This window comes from Salmo trutta, chromosome 17 (assembly GCF_901001165.1).
Source record: "Salmo trutta chromosome 17, fSalTru1.1, whole genome shotgun sequence".
Classification (NCBI taxonomy): domain Eukaryota; kingdom Metazoa; phylum Chordata; class Actinopteri; order Salmoniformes; family Salmonidae; genus Salmo; species Salmo trutta.
Genome location: NC_042973.1, coordinates 17,126,102 through 17,148,768, shown reverse-complemented (window position 1 = coordinate 17,148,768; position 22,667 = coordinate 17,126,102). Strand labels below are relative to the sequence as shown.

The following is a 22,667-nucleotide window of genomic DNA, read 5'->3' as shown; positions in this document are numbered from 1 at the left end:
TCAACAACACCAAACTAAAATCAGTTAGAATCAAACTTTTCTGGAATGCAAGTCTCCTGAAAATACTTTTATTGAAAGAAAAAGCTTGATTTATTCACTGAAACAGTACTCTGTGAGGACAGTGACATGTTTAAGATTGTGAGTCACAGTTTAGATCCTTTAGTCTGATAGTCATGTCTGCGGCTGTCATGTCTGCGGCTGCCCTACAACTAAAGCAACGTCTGAGACAGCAACATGTACAAAATAGATCATGGGAGAGTTATGAATGGTGGACAAACAGAGGACAATTGTAACGAGGGAATAAATTAAAAGGATGTTAATTATAATAATTTATAGTACAGTACTGCATACAACTGTATAAAAAAGAAATCAAACAAACTACAGCTGATATGTACCCAATTTGTTTCCCAAAATAGACAGCATCAGATAAGATTGATGACAAGAATGGGGGGAATAATCCTTTGCTTTGACACTGAAGGTATGAACTGATGGTAGCTGATGATAAAAGCAAGGAAGCCAGTGGCAGCACCACCTAGAGCAACTGTAGGACACATGGACAGGACAGACCACATTCTGAACAAAGGGGGAAATTATCCTAAATGAATCATTCTCACAGAAACATAAAACTTAAACCCAGTTCTTCAACCCTAAACACCTATTAAAAATAAAAAATGGAACCTCTAGAAAAGGCAAACATTACCTGCCCCTTTCCCACCCCTACACCTGAAAAATAGGTTGCCACAGGAAGGGCAAGTCCATAGGGTATTACTCAATGTGATGATGCACAGCAGTCAGTCCATTGGAGAGGAGATAGGGCGGGACAGAAACATCTTCTGTTCAGTTTAATTTACAACTCATCCTTGTCCTTCATGGGAATTTCCTCTTCCCCTTCTTCCGTTGGGCTGTCCTCTTCATCTTCCTTTGACTCATCCTCCTCTTCATCTTCATCCCCCTCATCGTCAGCAGTGTCCTTCTTGCTCTTCTCCTCCTCTTCTCTCACTTTCCTCTCCTCCTCCTCCTGTGCATCTTTCATTTTCTTTTCTGGTTCCTATTTTAGAAATAAGGAAAATGGGTCATTAAGAGAGCACTGTGGGTTGTATTTTGGTCTAACATTTGAAAAGGAATAGCAAATTGAACTCATACTAACTTATGCCAAAATAGAAACGTATCATGAAAATAACAAAATCCTACCTTTGTAGTTCCCCAGGTTTCATTTCCAAACTCCTCCGCCTCCTTTACATCATCACCAATCAAGAAGTTGTCAAAGATGGTGCCAGACTTCACCTATAGAAAGACAGACAAACAAATGTAACATCAAGCCCATAATTACCCTTCAGCTACACATTTCTCATTCATTGTCTAACATACCTGCCACAGGTCCAGACCCAGCACTCCAATGTTGTCAAACTTGTAGATGGAGGTGTCGGCTGTGTACTCAGGGTTATCAATCTCAGGATGCACCCAGGCACCTTTGTAGTCGGGGTTGTCAATCTGCTTTGGCTTCCACTCTCCCTGGAAAGACAAGGCCAGATATTAGACTACCAGTGGTGACCAACTAGCTGTATAATGCAGCTCATGGAAGGATAACACTCTATAATAACTTGTATTAATAAACTATTTGTGAGTATTGTATATGCTATGAATGCATGAGGATTCTAGAGTTTATTAACATAATAAGCTTAATCAGCATTTACATAATTTGTAAGCATTTATAACAGCTTAATAATTGAAGTTATTTAAGTGTTGTTAGCCACTGGTTGAAACTCAGTGTGTACCTGATACTCCGGGTTGGGGATCACAGGAGGCTCCCACTCTCCATCCATGTCCACGTCCCAGTCATCAGGCTTCTTGGCATCAGGGTCAGGGATGTTCTCAGGCTTCTCCCAGCCCTAGTGAGAAAGTTCAACATTAGTTGGCCAGTGACAGAACTTAAAGTGCTTTGGACAAAAGAGAGAGAACTCCTGAATTGGTGTAACTAAATCAGGAGCACAGAAAGCTCATGCTCTTTGGCCTTAAATAGTCAAATTACTGTTAATATCAGGAAGAAAGATCATAGAACATTTTCTAAGCACAATGGCCCCATAATATGGCAGAATGAAATGTGATAGCCATCAAATTCTTAATTTTTTTTACCATTATGTAAGAGTAACTAGCTTGGGGAAAAACTTTGGGATCTGTCCATTTTACAGTGGATTGATGAAACTGTTTCCTGACTAGATGCATTGGGCCGAATAGGGAAACAGCGCTGACTGGACACCAATGCAAAGAGGCTCACCTCTGGCTTGGTGTCTGTAGGATCGTCAATCTTGGGCCTGTCGTCCCAGTCCTCTGGCTTCTTGGCCTCGGGGTCCTTGATGGTCTTTGCGGGCAGAATGTCCCAGTCCTCCTCCAAAGTGCCTGACTCCACCTTCTCATTGTTGATCTTCACCTCGTATGTCTGGTCCGGGTTCAGGATCAGAGTGTACAGGTGTGTCAGCTCGTCATCCTGAAGGGACAAAGTGGAGAACAGCAGGGGTCAGGTTAGAGGCAAAGAAAGGCCTGACGGGAAATATGCAGTAACAGAATTAAATGCTGAGGGATTTAAAATGTCTTACCTTGCATTTGATTTCTTTCTTGATGAGGTGGTTCTTGCCTTTGTAGTTAAAGATGACGTGAACCTTCTTGGTGCTGTAGCCACAGATGTCTGGCCCTGTGGGATGGATGGGTAGAGAGCATTTAATATATTGATTGTCACGTCAATAAAACACAGAATCTACCTTAAAATCCACACATTTCTGAAAATGACCGAGGGTGACAAAATCAAATTTTATTGATTGCATACACATATTTAGCAGATGTTATTGCGGGTGTTGCGAAATGCTTGTTTGTGTTCCTAGCTCCAACAGTGCCGTAATATCTAACAATTCACACAAATCTAAAACTAAAAGAATGGAATTAACAAATATACACAGAGGGATTAATCTCTGACCAAAAATCATTCCTCAGTCAGAAAAACTAGTGGGGATCTGCACCCACTCACCAAACATGATGTAATACTGCGAGTCCCCGTGCATTGCTGCCTGGTCTAGGTTTGCTGGGAAGATTTTGACATATCCGCCACCACAGTCGATCTTCTGCTCGTGTTTGACAGTGAACTGGACCACCAGGGGCTTGCCCTCGTTGCTGAAGGGTTCAAAGCGGCTGGACATAGCATAGAAACGGGCATCCTGGCTGGTCTGGAGACCTGTGGAACAGGTAAGAAGATAATACATTAATATCAGTACGTATAAGGTGTAGGAGGCGAGTGATGTATAGTGAGTTTACAGTACTGTATGTCATGTGGATTACATTTTGATTAGTGTTGGCAAGAATACGCTTTACATTTGCATTGACAACAATCCACAATCTAAAGGAGCCATTTGCAACCATTTGGCATATGCAAACTCAGACTTAGTGAAGGAATTGGGCATAACTCCATATTGAAACATCTTGTTATGATCAAACTACTGTATATCCCTATTCAGCTCACCTTTATCGGCCTCAGCATCGCCATAAAACTTCCCAGCGGTCAGTTTCCACTCTCCATAGTCAGTCTTGTGCTTCGATACAAGCCACCGGCTCTTCCATGCATCTGAAACCAACATTTACATTCTTATCAGTCAGGATCTAGGGGAAGTTACATGGATGAGTAAGGATGGTAGGAAATTAAAGAACAAATCAAAAGCGAAAGAATCAAATACAGTGCACTGCTGAGTCATATAATACTTTGATGTAACAAAATGACAATAATGGATTTCACCTTGATACTATGTCAAAAGTTCTCTTGATACATACACAAATGGTGCGTCTTCTACACACAGTGTAACATGTCTGACCATAATGATATTTTATGTCAATTCACTTTCAAATAGATTGTATGCAACAACAAAAAATAAAACTCAAAAACTTCCTTGACGCACAAGGTGTAGATCTCATGTTCCACATTACAGAAAACTTTTATTTTACCAGAAACTACATAATGGAGCATTTTCCAAGCAATAGCCTAAATACCAAAGTGATTGACTACTACATGCAGAAAGAACATTTAATATTTAATTAAAGACCAAAACACCACGTTATAGGGTACGGTATGGGCACTTGATTAGATCACCCCAAAACATAATCTATCCCATATAAACATTTTAGCAATGATCAGTAAGACAAAAGTCACATTTACCTCCATCCTGAAATTGTTCCTTGAAGTATACAGTAGCGTCGATGGTGACAGCTACCGATGCAAAAACTGAAAATATTGCCACTGCGACCCTCATGCTTCTACCGTCCCGCTGTCCAGGTAAACTGTCGTTTAGCTCCTTGAAACCCAGTAATAAACGCTCAAAGAATAAGGAAACAGGTTATATGATCATTTCTAACTCCGTATTCCTTCACAGATGGCCATGGCTCATTGGATGAGATCCTGTCCAATGAAATGAGACCACGAGTTATTTTTCGGAAATGCTCGGATTACACACAGAGAGGAAGAGGCAAAGAGAGAGGCCCAACTCGACGGAAAATCTGTCTCCCTCCAGCAGATCACGTTTTTTCGACCACCAAGCAAGGAGTTTTTGTATGGAGGTCAATGAGCGAGTATCGAATTTGGTCAACAAAAAACGAATGATTTATTTGCTACGTGAGGTTTTTTTGATGGAAAAGAAGTTTTGTAATGTTTAGGTTGTCATGAGTGTAGTGAGATAAGTAGGACACGTGACATTCCGGCAACTCGCGTTGTCTCGAGATGGCTATGCATATTCATTGTATGAGGCTAGTAGCATAGCATCTATCCATCCAATACAGGCGGTGACGTCAACAACCCTCATCAAATATTCAAGAGTATTAAAACAATTAGACGTATCCACCGATCCAAAGAAAGGATAGGCGGGAGCAAGACAGCCCGCCATGCCGCTTTGTGGACAACAACTGCCATTGTTAGGGGGGAGAGAAGCATCTTATCAGTATATCCATCATCTTTGTTTACACATCGGCTCGAGGTCTAGGGTCAGATTGCCCAATCCCAAACCCTAGATTTAACGGCATGGAGGATAAAAACGGTCTGACTCTGATCCAGAGGTTAGAGGCAACCTCTTCAACACCGAGTGGGCCATATTTTCAATAATTTCTCTGAATTTGTAATAGCAGCAATAATAGGGGACGAGAGGGAAACAATTTAGTTTATGTTGTGGATAGTTTTGTAAAATTGTAAAAAACATGTTCACCTATTCTGAGAACCAAGTGGGCTATTCAAATGTGCACGCTATAGTCTAAATGCACATTTCCACACAGTTACATAGCAAAATAAACGTCCCTCCAATGTTGACACACACATCCACTAGGTTTACCAAATGCCTCGTTTAATGCAATAACAATAAAACATGGACATTGCATGACATACCTCTGAAAGCTTGTGCCTTTTAGCTTTCCGTAGAATGACGCGTTTAAATGATGTCATGTGAGTAAACTGCGATTCGTCCCATGGATACGAGGGACGCTGTTTACAGTGAAACGTTGGATACATTGTAGCGATCGTGGCTGATAGATCCAAGGCCAAATCATGTTGCTACAATGTTCATCTCAAAACGGACACATCTAATCAAGTGCATATGTAGTATGCACTCGTCTGCTTGTTTTGTACACGACTGCAAAGCAGATATATTCTTGCTAGCAGCCCAGTGTAAATGTAGGTCACTGTATTTTTTTAAACTGCTTAGAACTACTTACGATGAACATAGCTTTGCTTTGTTGTTAATTTTTTTAAATTCCTGCATTTATTTTTCTATTTCATATGATCAAAAATGACAACGCAAATATCCAATTGTTGAACAGCTAATCTAACATTATTCATTTGAATGTGTTTCTAACAAGCTAATAGATAGAATGTGGAATCGTGGCAGGAGTTCAGCTCTGGAAAGAGCACAGGCACAGCTCTCAGAGAGGAGAATTACCAAAAACACTGCTGACTCAAAGGATAACCCAGAGCGTTATGTGGCCAAAGGAACAGTTAAAACCCATGGAGATCCAGTAAGTTATAGTTAATTTATTTTATACCGTACACCCAATGGTTGTTCATTAGCTAAGCTACCCCGAACTGCAAGAATGGTGAGTGCAAAGTATTCACAGAATATTTTGCATTTCTATTGCAATTTTCTCCCCAGGGATATGTGGACACAATTGCCAATAGGAGAAACACCTCACAAGCCAGACAAACCCCATTCCAGGACCTGAGCGACCTGAGCGACCTATCGTTATCCTTAGAGGACAACCCACCACCAGAGAGCTTTGGGGCTGGTTGGGGGAGCAGGTTCCTCAAGAAAGCCCCTCCACCTGCTACCAGCCAACCTCCAGCCCTGAGTAGGACCAAGACACAGCCGGTCGAGTCCAAATATGTGACCACATCCCAGAGGAGCTCACAGAGCGCGGCCCTGAGCCGACTGGCCCTCATAGAGAACCGCATCCGAAACCGGCAACAAGCCAGGGATGGACCAGCACTGTCTAATAGGAGTACACCACCAGCCCCCCAGGAGAGGGAGACGCCCCGGACCCTGTCTGACCAGTCCAGCAGTGACCTCAGCATGAAGGAAAAACGCTTCCTGAAGAAGACAGCGAATGCATCAGCTACACCTGCTGTAGTTCCCAAGGAGAAAGGCCCGGATCTGGATCTCATGCCATTGGGTGGTTTCAAAGCCCCTACTCCTCCAGTCAGGGTGGCCAGTCGAGGTGTGACTCTGGACAGTGATGAGGAGGATATGAGGAAGCTCCTGGGAGGCTCTTTTGAGTCATCAGAGAATAGCCTGCACAAAGAAGCAAGAGTGTCCTCACAGACAACTAGAAAGGTACCTCACTGCCTTCCTAAGAGTGGTATTATGTATTAATAGCAATTTAGTACCAACAATGTGCAAACAAACCACCATCTCTCCTTTTGCTTGTATTCCACAGTCCTTCGTCAAAAGAAGCCAAAAGGTTTCACCCTCACCTCCACTGGTAGACTGGCCATCCTCAGTCAGAGCACTGTCCCGCTCCCCAACCTTTCCTCAACGACTCGGGTCCCCCGATCGCTTCTCCAGCCGAGCCCTGGCACAGCACAGCCCTTCTCTCTCCATCCGCAGTGCCTCAGCGGTCCTCTCTCCATCGCCCTCTCCCCCCAACACTCCCTCTTCAGGCAGACAGGGCTCCCCCCGGGCCAGACACCTCAAGTGCTCCCAGTCCTCAGTGTCAGCCCTCAGCGAGGTGCGCTCCTTGGAGGAGCTCTTCCCTGAGGCCTTGGGCTCCCTTGTGGAGATCTACCCTGAGGACCTGCCCTCTGACGATGCCATGAGTGAGAAAAGTGGGGTCTCTGATGGTAAGATGTCATGCGTTAAATATCTGTAGTCTGAGTTGTAGTGAAAAGCAATATAGAAATTAGTAGTGTTTTTCTATATTGTTTTGAGTGTGAAGGCTAAACAGTGGTGCAGAGCGCTTTTAATATAATTTACTAAATTCAGTTGATTCATTAAGTCATGTTTTCTCTGCAGAATTCAAGCTTAACATTATGTCACTGGACGACCTGGCACCGGTCATCACGCTTGGAATGTCTGAGAACAAAAAAATAAAAAAGGTTGGTAATAATGGCAGCCAGCGGTACCATTCTTTCTGGAACATGTTTTTCATTTCTGATGAGGTTTTGTTTTCCAGAAAGAAACCAAAGCGGTCAAGCACAAGGACCCTGCCCCTAGATCATTTATCGAGGAAGTTTCTGGTGAGGAGCAGATCCCATCAGAGGAGCCCAGGGAGGACTATGAGAGTGACTTTGAGAGTGAGATCAGGACTGAGACAGACAGGAGTAGGGTGAGTGAGATCTCTGAGCACCTGGGAGACAGGGACAAGGATGTGTCGGAGGTCAGGAACTACATAGTCTCGGACACATCCCGGCAAGACAAGTACTCCAGTGTCTCGGAGGGGGACAGTCACATCACCAACACAGACTACAGTAGAACCGCTGATTCATTCAGTGGCAGAAGCAGCAAGGGTTCCTATTCCCGATCATCATCTCGCTCCCACTCTGTGGCTGACACTATCACGCCGTCTAGTGTGCGAAAAAGACGCTCGCCCAGCAGAAGGAGCGTGAGAGAGGCTGCGGTGCAGACCCAAGCAGACGGACTAGCCTACACCTGGTCCTCCGGTTTGTCCACTAACTAACTGCAGTAATATTTGTAACAGCAAAAAAAATATTGCCACTTTAGTCAGTGTAATGTAGTAATGGCTACCTGTCTGTCAGTCTGTGTAGATATGGCCGCCCTGGGGCCAGCGGTGGGGATGGCCTACGTGGATCCAACCCCTGTTGCAAGTCACACCATTAGTGCAGAGGCTGTGGAGGGTATGTCCTTACAGCCACAGTTCAGTGACAAATTCTCACTCATTTAAAAAATAAGTTAAAACATATTTTAATAAAATGCCTCAAATCGCTACACTGCGACTCATGCCAGTCGACGCATTGTTTCACCCACCTCATTGTCACCATCGTTAATAACACAATGCCTGAAGCCTAATCTCTTATCTAAATAGGAAAGGCTCAGGTCTTCAACCTACTGACCACACCTATATTGTGTCTACCTCCTCCCAAGCCCTCAGTGCGTACAGCCCTGCTGTGTTTGCCCTTAATGACATGCTGAGGCAGCAGCTGGCCCTCACCAAACACTTTGTCCAGACCAGCCGCCACCTCCACTCCTCCTTACTGCAGTCCCTGGGCTCTGCAGACTACACCTACACCACTCTGGAGGACACCAAGGAGGTAGGCTACTCTAATGCCCAATCCTAAATTCATTCCTACACATTTACAGAGTACTGAAGGTATAATTGATAGTCGAACACCCCCCTTGACACCTATCCTCTTATGAGGGGCTTTCAACCTGTTAACTATTTGCTTTGGCCAGAAGATAGCGACCATACCTTTACGCTTGTTTGCACTGAGGTTGGCACGCAGTCATGGTTACATTAAGACAGGGTTTCCCAAACTCGGTCCTGGTTCCCCCCTCGTTGCACGTTTTGTTTTTTGCCCTAGACCTACACAGCTGATTCAAATAATTGAATCAGCTGTGTGGTGCTAGTGCAAAAACCAAAACGTGCACCCAGGGGGGGGCCCCAGGACCAAGTTCGGGAAACCCTGCATTAATACACCGTGGCGCCAGCGCAAGATATGGGTCAGAAAACATACTGCAATGCAGGGATGGAATATGCCTCTGTACTTCAAATGTTACCTTTATTCACACTGATACATCGAGAAGATTGAAAAGCTATTTTCCTTCCTCTGAAACTTCCCTTTTCATACTCATGCTAGCTAGCCGTAACCAAGGCAGCAATTTTGGAATGGCAGGGTTAGCCAATTAGCTCCGTTGTTGTTGAACGTGATGTGCCATTCCATAATAGCTGCTGTGGCTACTGGTAACTAGCAGTATTTAAATCTTCAATGTAGCAGTGTGGATAAAAGTCAAATTTGAAGTACAGTGGCATATCCCATCCCTGAATCGAGATGTTTTCCGACCCATATCTCGCGCTGGCTCCATGGTGTCTTAATGTAACCATGATTGCGTTCCGACCTAAGTGTAAACAAGCGTAACTGTGGACCCTAATTGTTTTCACACTTCTTACACTGTCCAGTTGTAGTCATAATCCAAGACAAAGATTAGCATTTTCAGATATTGTTAATCTTTCCCTTAATTGTAGTGGGATTCAATAACCTGTGCAATCTTTGTTATAGTTCATTCGCTGTCACAAGTCTCCCCAGCTGACAATGGAAGAGGCCTTGGAGGAGGTTCTTCAGGAAATGAGAGAGTATCACTATATCTGACAACCAGGAGGTGCCTGGACTGCACTCAGCACTGGAAATGTATGGACACTTTACATGGTACTATTAAAACATTTTATACCAGATCATTTTTGTAATAAAAAATGTATTAGTTGGGGCATGTGAGACTGACCTACAGATCAGGACATCCTTATGACAAGAATTTACTGTGTCATGTTCAATAGAATGTACAATTTTTATATTGAGATCAATGAGGACATGTAAACATTTGTAATGCTGTTCAATAAAAAGTTTAAGAACTGGAATCATGTAAAAAAATGTTTTACCTTGATATTAAATGGACCATCTTTGATGCTTGATTCTGAAGGGACAATTTTTTTGTCTTATGTTATTTACAGTGTACATTTAGGTTCAAGCGGAGACAAACTGAGCGCATTTATTCAAACAAATTAAAACAAAAATCTTTACAGCATGTGGTTAGAGGGTAATTTTGATTCACATTTACAGTTGACAATACATTGCATCAGTGGGTGAATTCCACACACTTTATTTTTCTTACAAAAGAACAATACTATTTATATCCATTTCCAAGTCAAACTGGAACATGAGAAGAAAATACATGAATGAGTATCACAAAAAAGCAACATTCAAAACCTTCTGGTATGTGAGGATTTTTGAAATAGATTGAAACATACTATAAGAACATTCTGTACAAAAAAACTGACTTGAAGAGGTGTGTTCTGGGTTAGGTTTGTTTTACGATGCACATTATTCAGCGGGAGGGGGCTCCTGTGGTTCCCGATTCACTGAAATAAAGAACCTTATTTTAGTTTGTCATATCACCTAAAAATACCTATCCACTACATCAGGATTTCATTGCAACAGTTTAAAAAAAGAACACTCCTACCTTCCTCCCTTGCTTTCATGCGAGCTACAAAGTTGTAGCTCTTGTTCCTGCGGTAGTTCTCATAAGGGTCATCCAGTGACACCCCCACTCCTTTATACTGGTCCCACTTGTCCCGGAGTTCTCCCCCCTTGATGGGGTCCTGGATGCCCTGCTCCTTTGCCCCAAGCCCCCCAGAACCACTCCAGCCCATTTTCATGAGCAGCTGATGGCCCTTGTTTTCCTCTCCCAACCTGCTGTCTGGAGGCAGGACCGAGGGGGCTGTGCCCAGACCAGACGTAGCTCTGTGGAGATCACAACCAATACATTCAGTAAAGACAAAATCTACAGCAGGGTCCCCTCGGACGTTTCACATTTTTGTTTTAACCCTTAAACAATTAGTCAAAGGCTTGATGATTAGTTGACTGAATCAGGTGTGAAAGTTTAGGGTTAAAACAAAAATGTGAAATGTCTGGGTGGGGCCCAGAGGAGAGGGTTGGGGGCCCAGAGGAGAGGGTTGGGGAACCCTGATCTACAGCCTTCAATGCTCTGCTTTAACTTTTCAATGGGACAGTGACGGCCTCGATTATCTCAATGGTGCAGTTACTATTTGGTCTCTACCTTCCCAAAAAACCTAACCCTATTATATACACAGATATGCAAGCAATATGTCAGAAGGAATAGAATGTGTGGACAGCAGAATACAGTGCATGCTGAGATGAGGGACTTACGGAGGTGAGGGGCTACGGGACTTCTGGGAGGCGGGGGCAGAGGCGGGGGCAGAGGCAGGCCTCTCTTGCCGTCTCTTGTCAGGAGAGCGAGATCTGGAGTGAGACCTAGAACGAGAGCGACTGCGGGACGACCTGGATCGGCTCCTGCGGAGGTGAAAGACAAAAAGTCATAAGCATCAATGTTGCCTTAACTGTGTCATGTTGGTGGTGCAATTAGACATCAACTATCATCTAACAAAATCTTAATTTCAGAGGTCAGGAATGTTAAAATCAGGAAGAATCCTGTCTGTGTACCTGGAGCGAGATTGGGAGTAGGAGCGAGATCGAGACCGGGAGGAGGAGCGGGAGGACTTGGAGGATCTTGAGCTGGATTCAGACGAGGAGCGACCCTGACTACGGGAACGGCTGTGTGAACGACTACCGTGTGCACTGGGAGAGACAGAGAACCCACATCGTTAACACACTCACCTCTCATACAGTTTTTACACTTACCACAAGCGGCCAGTGGCACCTTAATTGGGGAGGACGGGCCAATAATAATGGCTGGAACGGAATAAATGGTATGGCATCGAACACAAACACATGGTTTTCGATGGGCTTGATACCATTTTCACGCCATTCTCCAGACATTATTTTGAGCCGTCCTCCCATCAGCAGCCTCCTGTGACACAGATGGGAAAAAAGACAGACTTACAAAGCATTTGTATTTACCTGCTGATTTCAAAAGGCACATTTATTTTATGTTAATAGACACCCAAAGTCTCCTTATACTACAGATGTGTCTGTGTGTGAGACATAAGGCTGGTCAGCAGGCAGACAGTCTCACCTGTTATGTTTCTCCTGGCCCTTTCGCCTCCTGGCTCTCATCTTGGCTCTGAAGAACTCATACAGGCCGTTCTGTTCCCAGCCCTCACTGACAAACACATTGCAGTCAATAGAGCACATATTGCATTGATCACATGAAGTGAAAATGTTTACGTTTTACCTGTTCCTGGGTCCGTCGTGGGAGGGGGGGCTGTAGAAGGCCTCCACAGCAGCTAGCAGGCGTTCACTGGGGGGCATTGGGGGAGGCAGACGGATGTCTTTAGGATCCAGTGCTTTGTAGTCATGGTCTTCCAGCTAATGCACATAAACAGGTAGAGAACACAACTGTTTAGACCACTGTGGTCAAGAAATATATGCATCTCCATAGTGAGCTGTGGAAACAATTTATCCTTGAAAAGCAATAGATATCTTCATCCCTTTCTACTCACTTTGACTAGAGGGGCCATGAGTCCGGCGGGCAGGTCGAAGTAGGGGACGTTGGGGACCAGGCTGGGATCATCCTGGTTGACGTGAGCCGGGGCCGGACGCTGTCTCATGTGGGGGGACTGGCCGTTGAAGCCGTGGGATGGGGGTCCAAAGTCTGGGTGCTGGTTACCCCCCCAGGGAGGGTGCTCTCCTCCCCCCATACCCGGAGGAGGGATCCTCTGGCTAGGGTGGTGGTGCGGCGGGCCCATGTCTTGGTCAACACGCAGGGGCATGGGGAGATACTCAGTTAAATTACATGTTGCAGCCAGTACTTTCAGTTACTGATGTCAGTTACCGATGTAAATCGCTATGTGATGGTGGTCAGGGAACTAAACCAGAGAGGTGCTCATATACAATAGTCATAGAAAAAAACAGTGAATATTGAGCTCCCATGGTGGGACCTGTCCTGGATTCTTACCTCCAGGGAAGTCTCCCGGTGGGTAGTCAAAGCGGTGTGGAGGGTAGGGCGGCCTTTCAAAATGGTGCCTGGGTGGAAAGTCATCCTGCATGTAGCGCGGCGGGAACCGGCCGAAGTTGTGGGGAGGCGGGGGCGGCTGGTTAAAGGAAGGGGGCCCTGGCTGGTGGGGCGTGAAGGGCCCTCTGAAGTGGGGGGGCCTCTGCATGCGGGGGAAGGGGGGCTCTCTCTGGCCCCAGGGGGGCTGGTCAGGTCCCTGGTTGCTCCAGGGGGGCTGGTCGTACTGACTGCTCCAGTTGGGAGGGGGCTCATTCTGTCCTCCCCCTCCGCTCCAGGGACCCCCCTCCCCCCTTGGAGGGCCTCCGCTCCAGCTGGGGTCCCCCCTCTGCTCGTTCCAGATGCTCTCGTGGCTGTTCCAGGGAGGGCACGGCGGGGGCGCCTGGGTGGGGTCAAACGGAGGCTGAGGGGGGACAAAAATAAAAATGGTGTTTAGGCGGAGTCTCATCTTCCATGTTACTGTACCTTCACCACCACTCACTCATCAACTCAACAGTTTGTTAGCATGGGACTGATTCAATAGATAGGAACATCAGTCATTCTGTTCAACTCTACGACAACAGTAAACCTGTAAGTATATCCACACAGAATATTCCTTATATTTTTACATAATAAGGGAAAAGTCACACACTGCACACAAACACATTAGGAGAGCAGCTTACTGGTTGATTGGGGTTCCAGCCTCCAGACATGTGTTGTGGGTCAAACCAGGGTTTAGAGGAGGAGTTATCAGAGTGGCCACTGTTGTTGGCACCGGGGTCCGATCTGGACTGGGCGCCGTCATAATCACCAGGAGGGCCAGACATGGACGACTTCACCTCTCCTGTGGTTTTAAGTTTTGTCACATGCACAAGTACAGTGAAATGCCTTTGACACCACAAGACAGTGAGAAGGATATTTGGTTAAAGGGTAAATATGGCTACAGATGAAGAATCTACCCATAATCAACATGTAAACAAAATCCTGAAGTGCTTGGGTCTGTGTGTACACAAGAGAGACAGCCTAAAAGTCAATCAAAGCTTTCACCATCATCTCTACGGTGCTGTTTTGCTAACAATACCCTCAACATAATGAAGTGCCTGGTGTGTGTTTGTGAGAGAGAAGTGGTGTAAATTACTTCAGTAAAAATACTTTAAAGTACTACTTAAGTAGTTTTGATTATCTGTACTTTACTATTTATATTATTTTTGACAACTTTTACTTTACTACATTCCTAAAGAAAATAACGTACTTTTTACTATATACATTTTCCTTGACACCCAAAATTATGCACTACATTCTGAATGCTTAGAAGCACAGGGAAATGGTCCAATTCACACACTTATCAAGAGAACATCCATGGCCCTCCTCACTGCCTCTGATCTGGCAGATTCACTAAAGACAAATGCTGTATTTGTAAATGATGTCTGAGTGTTGGAGTGTGCCCCTGGCTAACCATAAATTAAAAAAAACAAGAATTGTGCTGTCTGGTTTGCTTGATTTAAAGGAATATTTTATACTTTTGATACTTAAGTATAGTTACAACCAAAAACTTTTACGCAAGTAGTATTTTACTGGGTGACTTTCACTTTTGAGTCATTTTCTATTAAGGTATGTTTACTTTTACCACCACTGTGTGTGTGCATGCATGAGAATGTGTGTTTATGCATGTGTGTATGTTCTTCTTTCTCTACCCTCTCACCAGGCTGAGTGGTGACTGCCTTAATGTCAGGCTCTGCTGCAGCTAGCTGGCTCACTGCTGCTGCATTCTGCTGCTGCTGAACCGCCAGGTTGGCCACAAACTCCTCATGCTGCGTCTTCAGGGTCTGGATCTGCTGCTGGAAGGCCAGCTGAATAGGCTGCACCACCGCAGCGTACTCTGTGATCAGAGAGGCCTGGGAGAGAGAGGAGATGAGCAGGAAGATGGCATTGCTGCAGAAAACACTAGTGGTGAATGGCCTGGCTGGAGTGAATAAAATAAATACAATTAAAACCATACGCTGTAAATGTATTCTATACTGATCAAAAAAATAAAGGGAACACTAAAATAACACATCCTAGATCTGAATGAATTAAATAATCTTATTAAATACTTTTTTCTTTACATAGTTGAATGTGCTGACAACAAAATCACACAAAAAAAATCAATGGAAATCCAATTTATCAACCCATGGAGGTCTGGATTTGGAGTCACACTCAAAATTAAAGTGGAAAACCACACTACAGGCTGATCCAACTTTGATGTAATGTCCTTAAAACAAGTCAAAATGAGGCTCAGTAGTGTGTTGCTGGCCTCCACGTGCCTGTATGACCTCCCTACAACGCCTGGGCATGCTCTTGATGAGGTGGCGGATGGTCTTCTGAGGGATCTCCTCCCAGAACTGGACTAAAGCATCCGCCAACTCCTGGACAGTCTGTGGTGCAACGTGGCGTTGGTGGATGGAGCGAGACATGATGTCCCAGATGTGCTCAATTGGATTCAGGTCTGGGGAACGGGCGGGCCATTCCATAGCATCAATGCCTTCCTCTTGCAGGAACTGCTGACACACTCCAGCCACATGAGGTCTTGCATTAGGAGGAACCCAGGGCCAACCGCACCAGCATATGGTCTCACAAGGGGTCTGAAGATCTCATCTCGGTACCTAATGGCAGTCAGGCTACCTCTGGCGAGCACATGGAGGGCTGTGCGGCCCCCCAAAGAAATGCCACCCCACACCATGACTGACCCACCGCCAAACCGGTCATTCTGGAGGATGTTGCAGGCAGCAGAACATTCTCCACGGCATCTCCAGACTCTGTCACATCTGTCACGTGCTCAGTGTGAACCTGCTTTCATCTGTGAAGAGCACAGGGCGCCAGTGGCAAATTTGCCAATCTTGGTGTTCTCTGGCAAATGCCAAACGTCTTGCACGGTGTTGGGCTGTAAGCACAACCCCCACCTGTGGACGTCGGGCCCTCATACCACCCTCATGGAGTCTGTTTCTGACCGTTTGAGCAGACACATGCACATTTGGGCCTGCGGAGGTCATTTTGCAGGGCTCTGGCAGTGCTCCTCCTGCTCCTCCATGCACAAAGGCGGAGGTAGCGGTCCTGCTGCTGGGTTGTTGCCCTCCTATGGCCTCCTCCACGTCTCCTGATGTACTGGCCTGTCTCCTGGTAGCGCCTCCATGCTCTGGACACTACGCTGACAGACACAGCAAACCTTCTTGCCACAGCTCGGATTGATGTGCCATCCTGGATGAGCTGCACTACCTGAGCCACTTGTGTGGGTTGTAGACTCCGTCTCATGCTACCACTAGAGTGAAAGCACCGCCAGCATTCAAAAGTGACCAAAACATCAGCCAGGAAGCATAGGAACTGAGAAGTGGTCTGTGGTTACCACCTGCAGAACCACTCCTTTATTGGGGGTGTCTTGCGAATTGCCTATAATTTCCACCTGTTGTCTATTCCATTTGCACAACAGCATGTGAAATGTATTGTCAATCAGTGTTGCTTCCTAAGTGGACAGTTTGATTTCACAGAAGTGTGATTGACTTGGAGTTACATTGTGTTGTTTAAGTGTTCCCTTTATTTTTTTGAGCTGTGTATTTTGATGGACCTTCTTGTGTGGCATGGGGCAGGACGCATATATGTGGTTGACTTCTAAGTCCAAAGCTTTTAACTGTCAGCCAACTTGCAGTATTTCACTTTACTAGGCCACTAGCCTCAGTCCTCACCTGATACTGGCCCAGGCCCACAGCTGGACTCTGTAACTGCTGGATCGTCACCTCGTCAAAGTAGCCATTCTTTTCCCAGAGTTGTAGAAGCTGTGAGAGATACAGGAAATAGAGGGTGTCATTCAACCACAGGTAACATCTATATGGAGCAATGTCTACATTGAACAGGCAGCCCACTGACACGTGTGATCTTCTGCTGCTTGTCCTCCTCTACAGCCAAGAAGCTGGTGCAGTAGATGGGCACCACCACCTTCTGCAGCGCTGCTAGCAGGTCCCTCTGCTGCTTCCTCTGACTGGTGGTACACAATACAAGTATCATGTAATTAACCATGAATACAATGCATGACATTATAATTACTAACATTATCGATAACAAGCAGGTATGTTTTTTTATCAGTTTAAAATGCACATAGATTGCCACTCACATATGAAAAAAGTGCATTCTGAGGATAAAACAAAGCCTAATTTCCACCATGCTTTTACCAGTGATGGAGGACATCATTGGTGAGATAGATGAGGTGTAGGCGGAGTTCGAAGTGAGCTGTGTCGGCTGTGATGCGGTTCCGGAGGTGTGAGCACATTAGCTCACAGTGCAGTGGGCCCTTGGCGTTGTTGAACATCCAGTTCTTACCAGCCTGGGAGGAACCAGAGAGAAACATACCACTGACTAAACATACCAGACCCTTCTCCTGCTCATGTTGTGTTAACCTGGTGTCATGAACCTACCGAGATGGCGTCTTTAGTGCAGGTGTCAATGATGGGCTGCAGCAGGTTGTCAAATTCAGAGATGTCCTGCTGAGTCTCCGCCAGCAGCTTCTGGGTCTGCTGCTCCATGGCCAGAGCTATGGCTGCAGTCACTTGCTCCTGGAATCAAACGACAACCAGTTCATCTTGGACATTAGGAAAAACAACAGCTGTCAAATGTATTTGCTTTGAAACTTCATGTACTCGGTCTCATACATTTTAGGACCAGAGAATATAAGATCTGGTAACGTTGGTCAGTCTGCACCATGGAGGGCCAGTGTGTGCAGGCTTTTTCTCCAGCCCCGCACTAACACAACTGATTCAACTAATTATGGTCTAGAAGACTGACCGACCCTGGGGTAAGGTGACCCGTACCTGTCTGAGAGTGAGCAGCTGCTGTTCTTGCTGCTGCAGGTTCCATTGGCTCTGCTGGATGAGCTCATCTAGAGATGGCGTGGCAGGGGCGATGGGGGGCGGGGCCAGGATGGCGATTGGTGGAGGGACGTCTAGGACTTCCGTACCAGGTGGATTATAAAGATCTGCAAAACAAGGTCAAAATATCTAAGCGATTAAAGGACAAAGCATGATAAGGAACATTGTAGTACTGATGCTTTTTGTCATTTGCACAGGCAGTTGTCTAAGTGACCTAAAAAAATAAAATTCAGAATTGAATGAAATTCTGGAAAAGCTAAGCCAGTACAATACAATTTTTACATGCAACTATCTTCATGCAATGTCAAGGAATGTCTTGATTCATTCTTCATCTTCATTTAACTAAATTCCTTTATACTTCAAAGGAGTTAATATTGAAAAACAAAGCATTTTGCAGCACCTCTGAAACAAATAAAAAAACAGCAGAGTGTGGATTATAAAGTCACAAAAACTTTGCAGCAGCATTGAAACAATCACAAGCAACAGACAAAAACTAAATAAATCTGCATTTTCTCAAAAAGCATCAAGAATATCAAGAACAAGAACTTTCTCTAAAAACTGACATACATAGGCATCGCAAAGTCCAAACTTGAATTGTGGTTGAAACATCAAAACTACAATGTTTAGACAACGACTAAAATCTAAGTATTTTTAGATAACACCAGCAGTAAGGGTATCCCCCCCATCTCAAAATCGCCATGATTGAAAAATATCAACACATTAAACGCAATACAAAAACAAAGCCTTCAAATCACTGCTGATGCAAAATGTGCAGGTTGGTACTAGAATTGCACTTTTCTATCCAGTAAATACCTTCCAACTTATACTCCTCACATTCGTGGGTAGTAGGATCTATGTGGAGAGAAGCACACATTACAATACAGCTAGCAAACAAACAGCCACACATCATAATACAGCTGGCAAACAAACAGCCACACATTTAAATAGTGTTGTCCACAGCTTCAGGAAGTATGGGTGCTGCATGGTTGTCACAATACTAGTATCAAGATAGTACGAATCCACGATACAAGTTTTTACTTGGCAAAAAGAACACAGACGCTGTGAAGCAGACTTTACTCTATGATCCTTTATAACTTTTTTGGGCTTCTGAGTGGCGCAGCGATTTTAGACACTGATCTCAGTGCTAGAGGTGTCACTACAGACCCTGGTTAGATTCCAGGATGTATAACAACCGGCCGTGATTGGGAGTCCCATAGGGCAGCGCACAATTGACCAAGCATTGTCCGGGTTAGGCCACCATTGTAAATAAGAATTTCTTCTTAACTGACTTGCCTAGTTAAATAAAGGTTAAATAAAATAAATAAAAATAACCTAATTGTGTAAAATATTGGGTGCTATAGCTTGCTAAATAAACAAATGTGACTGGTTGACAACATAAGGCAGTTTTTTCCCAAGATTGGGACTGTTTTCCATAAGAAGTGAAGTCTGCTTCATGTTGTGTTTCCTTCCTTAGCCTACTTCCTAGTATCGTGATACAAGTATAGTAACAACCCTATATCTAATTTGACAAAAATACATGCAGGTCTTCTTCCTGCAATGACTACAAAGATGTGAGCAGATGTCACAAGTTAAGCGACAACATCTGCACGTGGTGGTGGTTGTGCTCCAAAACCTGCTGCAAAATGGACTAAAGACTTTTTGTTTGTTACCTATGCAGTCACTTCGCCCCCACCTACATGTACATATTATCTCAACTAGACTGTACCCCTGCACACTGACTCAGTACAGGTGCCCCCTGTATATAGCCTCGTTATTGTGTTCCTTTTTATTTTAGCCTACTTGGTAAATATTTTCTTCTTCTTGAACTGCACTGTTGGTTAAAGGCTTGTAAGTAAGCATTTCACGGTTAAGTCTACACTTGTTGTATTCAGCGCATGTGGCAAATAACGTTTGATTTGAATCTAAGATAAGACTATTTGAATGGATAGCTATATGTGCTACATACGCTGGTGTTGTTCCATTGCAAGTTTGCATCGGTAATAGGCGAAGAACTCCCCTCCAAACAGAAAAGAGAATTTGGAATTGTCCTTCTGTTTCTCCATTGTCATCTTCTCAAACTCCGGGCCATTTCGAGCCACAAACTGGGCCAGTTTGTCAATGACATTTTTCAGCTCTTGGTCTGTGGAGGAAAACAATATATTTGTATGGTGAGTCACACAATTATTTCTGATACACCATACATACTGTACATAGGGGTCTCTTATTGTTACGTTACCTAACAAAATGTCAAAGCAGAATTACCCCCAGTTATGTACTGCACAAGGTAACTAACTGTAAGGGACAAAAGTAGTCAAGCAAAAGGGACATTATCGACGCATGCGCGACTAACGTTATAGCTAGGCGTATCAGTCAAAACAGTCCAGCTAGTTCCCTAACCCAAGTATAAATATATTAATTAGTTGATCAAAAAGCTAATAAAAATCATAGAATTCTATCTTAGTAACGATAACCATGTGCCTGACTAGCTTTGGATACACTAGCTAAGTTAGCTGCGTAGCTTCATTGCACAGCATGCTAAGTTAGCTAGCACATTGGCATTGCTAGTTACTCAAAATGGATACAAACCCTCAGGAGCTGTAGGAATATCCATGTTTGTCTTCAATAACGTAACAGCGAGTCCACTGAACCACAAAGACACACAGATGAATTTGTAAAAATGTTATCTAGCTATGTGGTTTAAGGAAAATACAGCAGCATTCCAAATTGTTAGAGACATTCCGGCACCGGAAGTACTTCGATGACTTCATACTTCAGGGCGCCACTGGAATAAAGCAGCTACAACGCTCCCCCAGTGGCGTATCAAGCACTTTTAGGACTGACAAGATACACAGCAAGTTTAGCAACAAGAAAAAAATTGTTATGATGATCAATTGTTTTCACCCTCCCAAAACTATAATGACTCCAGTTTACTTTTACCTTCTTTTTTTTTGCACTACCTACATAAGGAAGCAGTCACACGTTTGTTCCCCTAAACATTCCTAAGAAACTCTCTAACTAGTCTAACACACTGTCCTTTGATTACATGTACAATTAGTATATTTGTGTATATAGACATAAGTGGTCTTGTCTTGAAACACTGTTCCACTCAGCTGAGCGGTGTCTTCTGCTCTATCTTTCAGCGGTCCCTGAATACATTGGAAATTCCATCTCTATGTAAAAAAGCTATTGTTGTACCTGTACCAAAAACCTCTCATCCATCTGCATCAAATGATTACAGACCTGTCACTCTTACCTCTCACTTGATTAAATCTCTTGAAAAGATCATCAAGGCATACATAATCAACACCACCAGACACCTTCTTGACCCCCTCCAATTTGCATACCGGTCAGAGAGAGGGACAGATGATGCCATGCTTTCACTCTTACATCTGGTGTACATGCCTTTGGAAGGTAGTAAAACCCATGTGCGTATCAGGTTCGCAGATTTCTCCTCTGCATTTAACACAATGAATCCGTTGGTCCTCGCGGACAGACTGAAAGGAGACTTCGGACTTGATGCTATGCTTATCACACGGATCACCAACTTCCTAACTGATACGTCTCAGCAGGTACAAGTTGGCAACACACTCTCTGAGGTGCGCACTACTTCAGTTGGAACCCCACAGGGCAGTGTTCTTTCACCAGTACTATACATACTGTATACAGACAGCTGCCGGAGCCGTTTCCCAGGGCGTCACCTGATCAAATATGCCGACGATACTGCTTTGGTCAGTCTTCTCAAAGGGGATGAGATGGAGGACGGACCGGCTCTGAATGATTTTACTGTCTGCTGTGAGTCCTCCCATTTAAAATGAAATACATAAAAAAAACAAAGGACACAGTGATTTACATTCGAAGGAACACTACCATACACACAGTCAGCAGCATACCACCCTGCATCCCACTCCTGGCTTACTTCTGAAGCTAAGCAGGGTTGGTCCTGGTTGGTTGCTAGATGGGAGGCCAGATGCTGCTGGAAGTTGTGTTAGTGGGCCAGTAGGAGGCACTATTTCCTCTGGCCTAAAAAATAATATCAATGATTATAGCAGTGATTGGGGCCATTGCACAGTGTAGGGTGCTGTCTTTTGGGTGGGATGTTAAACAGATGTCCTGACTCTCTGTGTTCATTAAGGATCCCATGGCACTTATCGTAAGAGTATGGGTGTTAACCCTGGTGTCCTGGCTAAATTCCCAATCTGGCCCTTGTACCATCATGGTCACCTAATCATCCCCAGTTTACAATTGGCTCATTGAACTATTCCCCATTCTCCATGTCGTTGCTGTAAATGAAAGTTTTCTCAGTCAACTTACCTTGTAAAATAAGGGTTATTGTAAAGTAGTTGTTCCACTGGATATCATAAGGTGAATGCACCAATTTGTAAGTCGCTCTGGATAAGATGACGTAAATGTAAATGTAAATGTTTTAAAAAATACACCATCACTGATAAAAGGTGAGCCCATTGAAATAGTGGAGGAGTACAAATACGTTGGGCTAGTCAGTGACAACAAGCTATCCTAGGATCATTTTACTGATGCTATTTTTAAGAAAGGCCAGCAGAGACTGTATTTCCTATGGACACTGCACTTTTTTAATTTTGATCTAACCATCATGGTTCTCTTTTATGAA

General features: G+C 44.4%; 3 protein-coding genes across 7 annotated transcripts; 1 reads left to right on the top strand and 2 right to left on the bottom strand.

Annotated features, from left to right (window-relative positions):
* Positions 1-57: 57 nt before the first annotated feature.
* Positions 58-4,440, bottom strand: LOC115151743 (calreticulin-like). Its single transcript, XM_029695938.1, has 9 exons — positions 4,196-4,440; positions 3,509-3,610; positions 3,020-3,223; positions 2,595-2,689; positions 2,276-2,485; positions 1,776-1,889; positions 1,369-1,512; positions 1,192-1,284; positions 58-1,048 (listed from the first exon to the last, which is right to left on the bottom strand). The coding sequence occupies exons 1-9, from the start codon at positions 4,287-4,289 to the stop codon at positions 848-850; spliced, it is 1,257 nt and encodes a 418-aa protein (XP_029551798.1). The 5' UTR covers positions 4,290-4,440; the 3' UTR covers positions 58-847.
* Positions 4,441-4,580: 140 nt separating this feature from the next.
* On the top strand, positions 4,581-10,150 carry c17h19orf44 (chromosome 17 C19orf44 homolog). Of its 3 annotated transcripts, none has more exons than XR_003867351.1 (9): positions 4,581-5,692; positions 5,878-6,033; positions 6,168-6,845; positions 6,949-7,351; positions 7,524-7,606; positions 7,684-8,170; positions 8,267-8,365; positions 8,554-8,779; positions 9,746-9,832. XR_003867351.1 is itself a non-coding variant. In XM_029695931.1 (9 exons), exons 2-9 carry the CDS (start codon positions 5,890-5,892, stop codon positions 9,833-9,835), a joined length of 2,151 nt encoding a protein of 716 aa, XP_029551791.1. In that variant the 5' UTR covers positions 4,582-5,692; positions 5,878-5,889; the 3' UTR covers positions 9,836-10,150. The 3 variants fall into 3 exon arrangements, 2 of the variants coding, with proteins under 2 accessions (XP_029551791.1, XP_029551792.1); XM_029695931.1 differs by having other exon boundaries at positions 4,582-5,692; positions 8,613-8,779; positions 9,746-10,150; XM_029695932.1 differs by having other exon boundaries at positions 4,619-4,648; positions 8,613-8,779; positions 9,746-10,150.
* A 64-nt stretch (positions 10,151-10,214) lies between these two features.
* Positions 10,215-20,819, bottom strand: LOC115151739 (calcium homeostasis endoplasmic reticulum protein). Of its 3 annotated transcripts, none has more exons than XM_029695928.1 (18): positions 20,627-20,819; positions 20,007-20,180; positions 18,854-18,892; positions 17,984-18,147; positions 17,591-17,728; positions 17,348-17,499; positions 17,046-17,157; positions 16,865-16,954; positions 14,851-15,043; positions 13,832-13,992; positions 13,116-13,572; positions 12,661-12,914; positions 12,393-12,526; positions 12,234-12,320; positions 11,702-11,836; positions 11,408-11,551; positions 10,701-10,981; positions 10,215-10,599 (listed from the first exon to the last, which is right to left on the bottom strand). In XM_029695928.1, exons 1-18 carry the CDS (start codon positions 20,649-20,651, stop codon positions 10,562-10,564), a joined length of 2,778 nt encoding a protein of 925 aa, XP_029551788.1. In that variant the 5' UTR covers positions 20,652-20,819; the 3' UTR covers positions 10,215-10,561. The 3 variants fall into 3 exon arrangements, with proteins under 3 accessions (XP_029551788.1, XP_029551789.1, XP_029551790.1); XM_029695929.1 differs by having other exon boundaries at positions 12,661-12,908; XM_029695930.1 differs by lacking the exon at positions 18,854-18,892.
* Between the last annotated feature and the right edge of the window lie 1,848 nt (positions 20,820-22,667).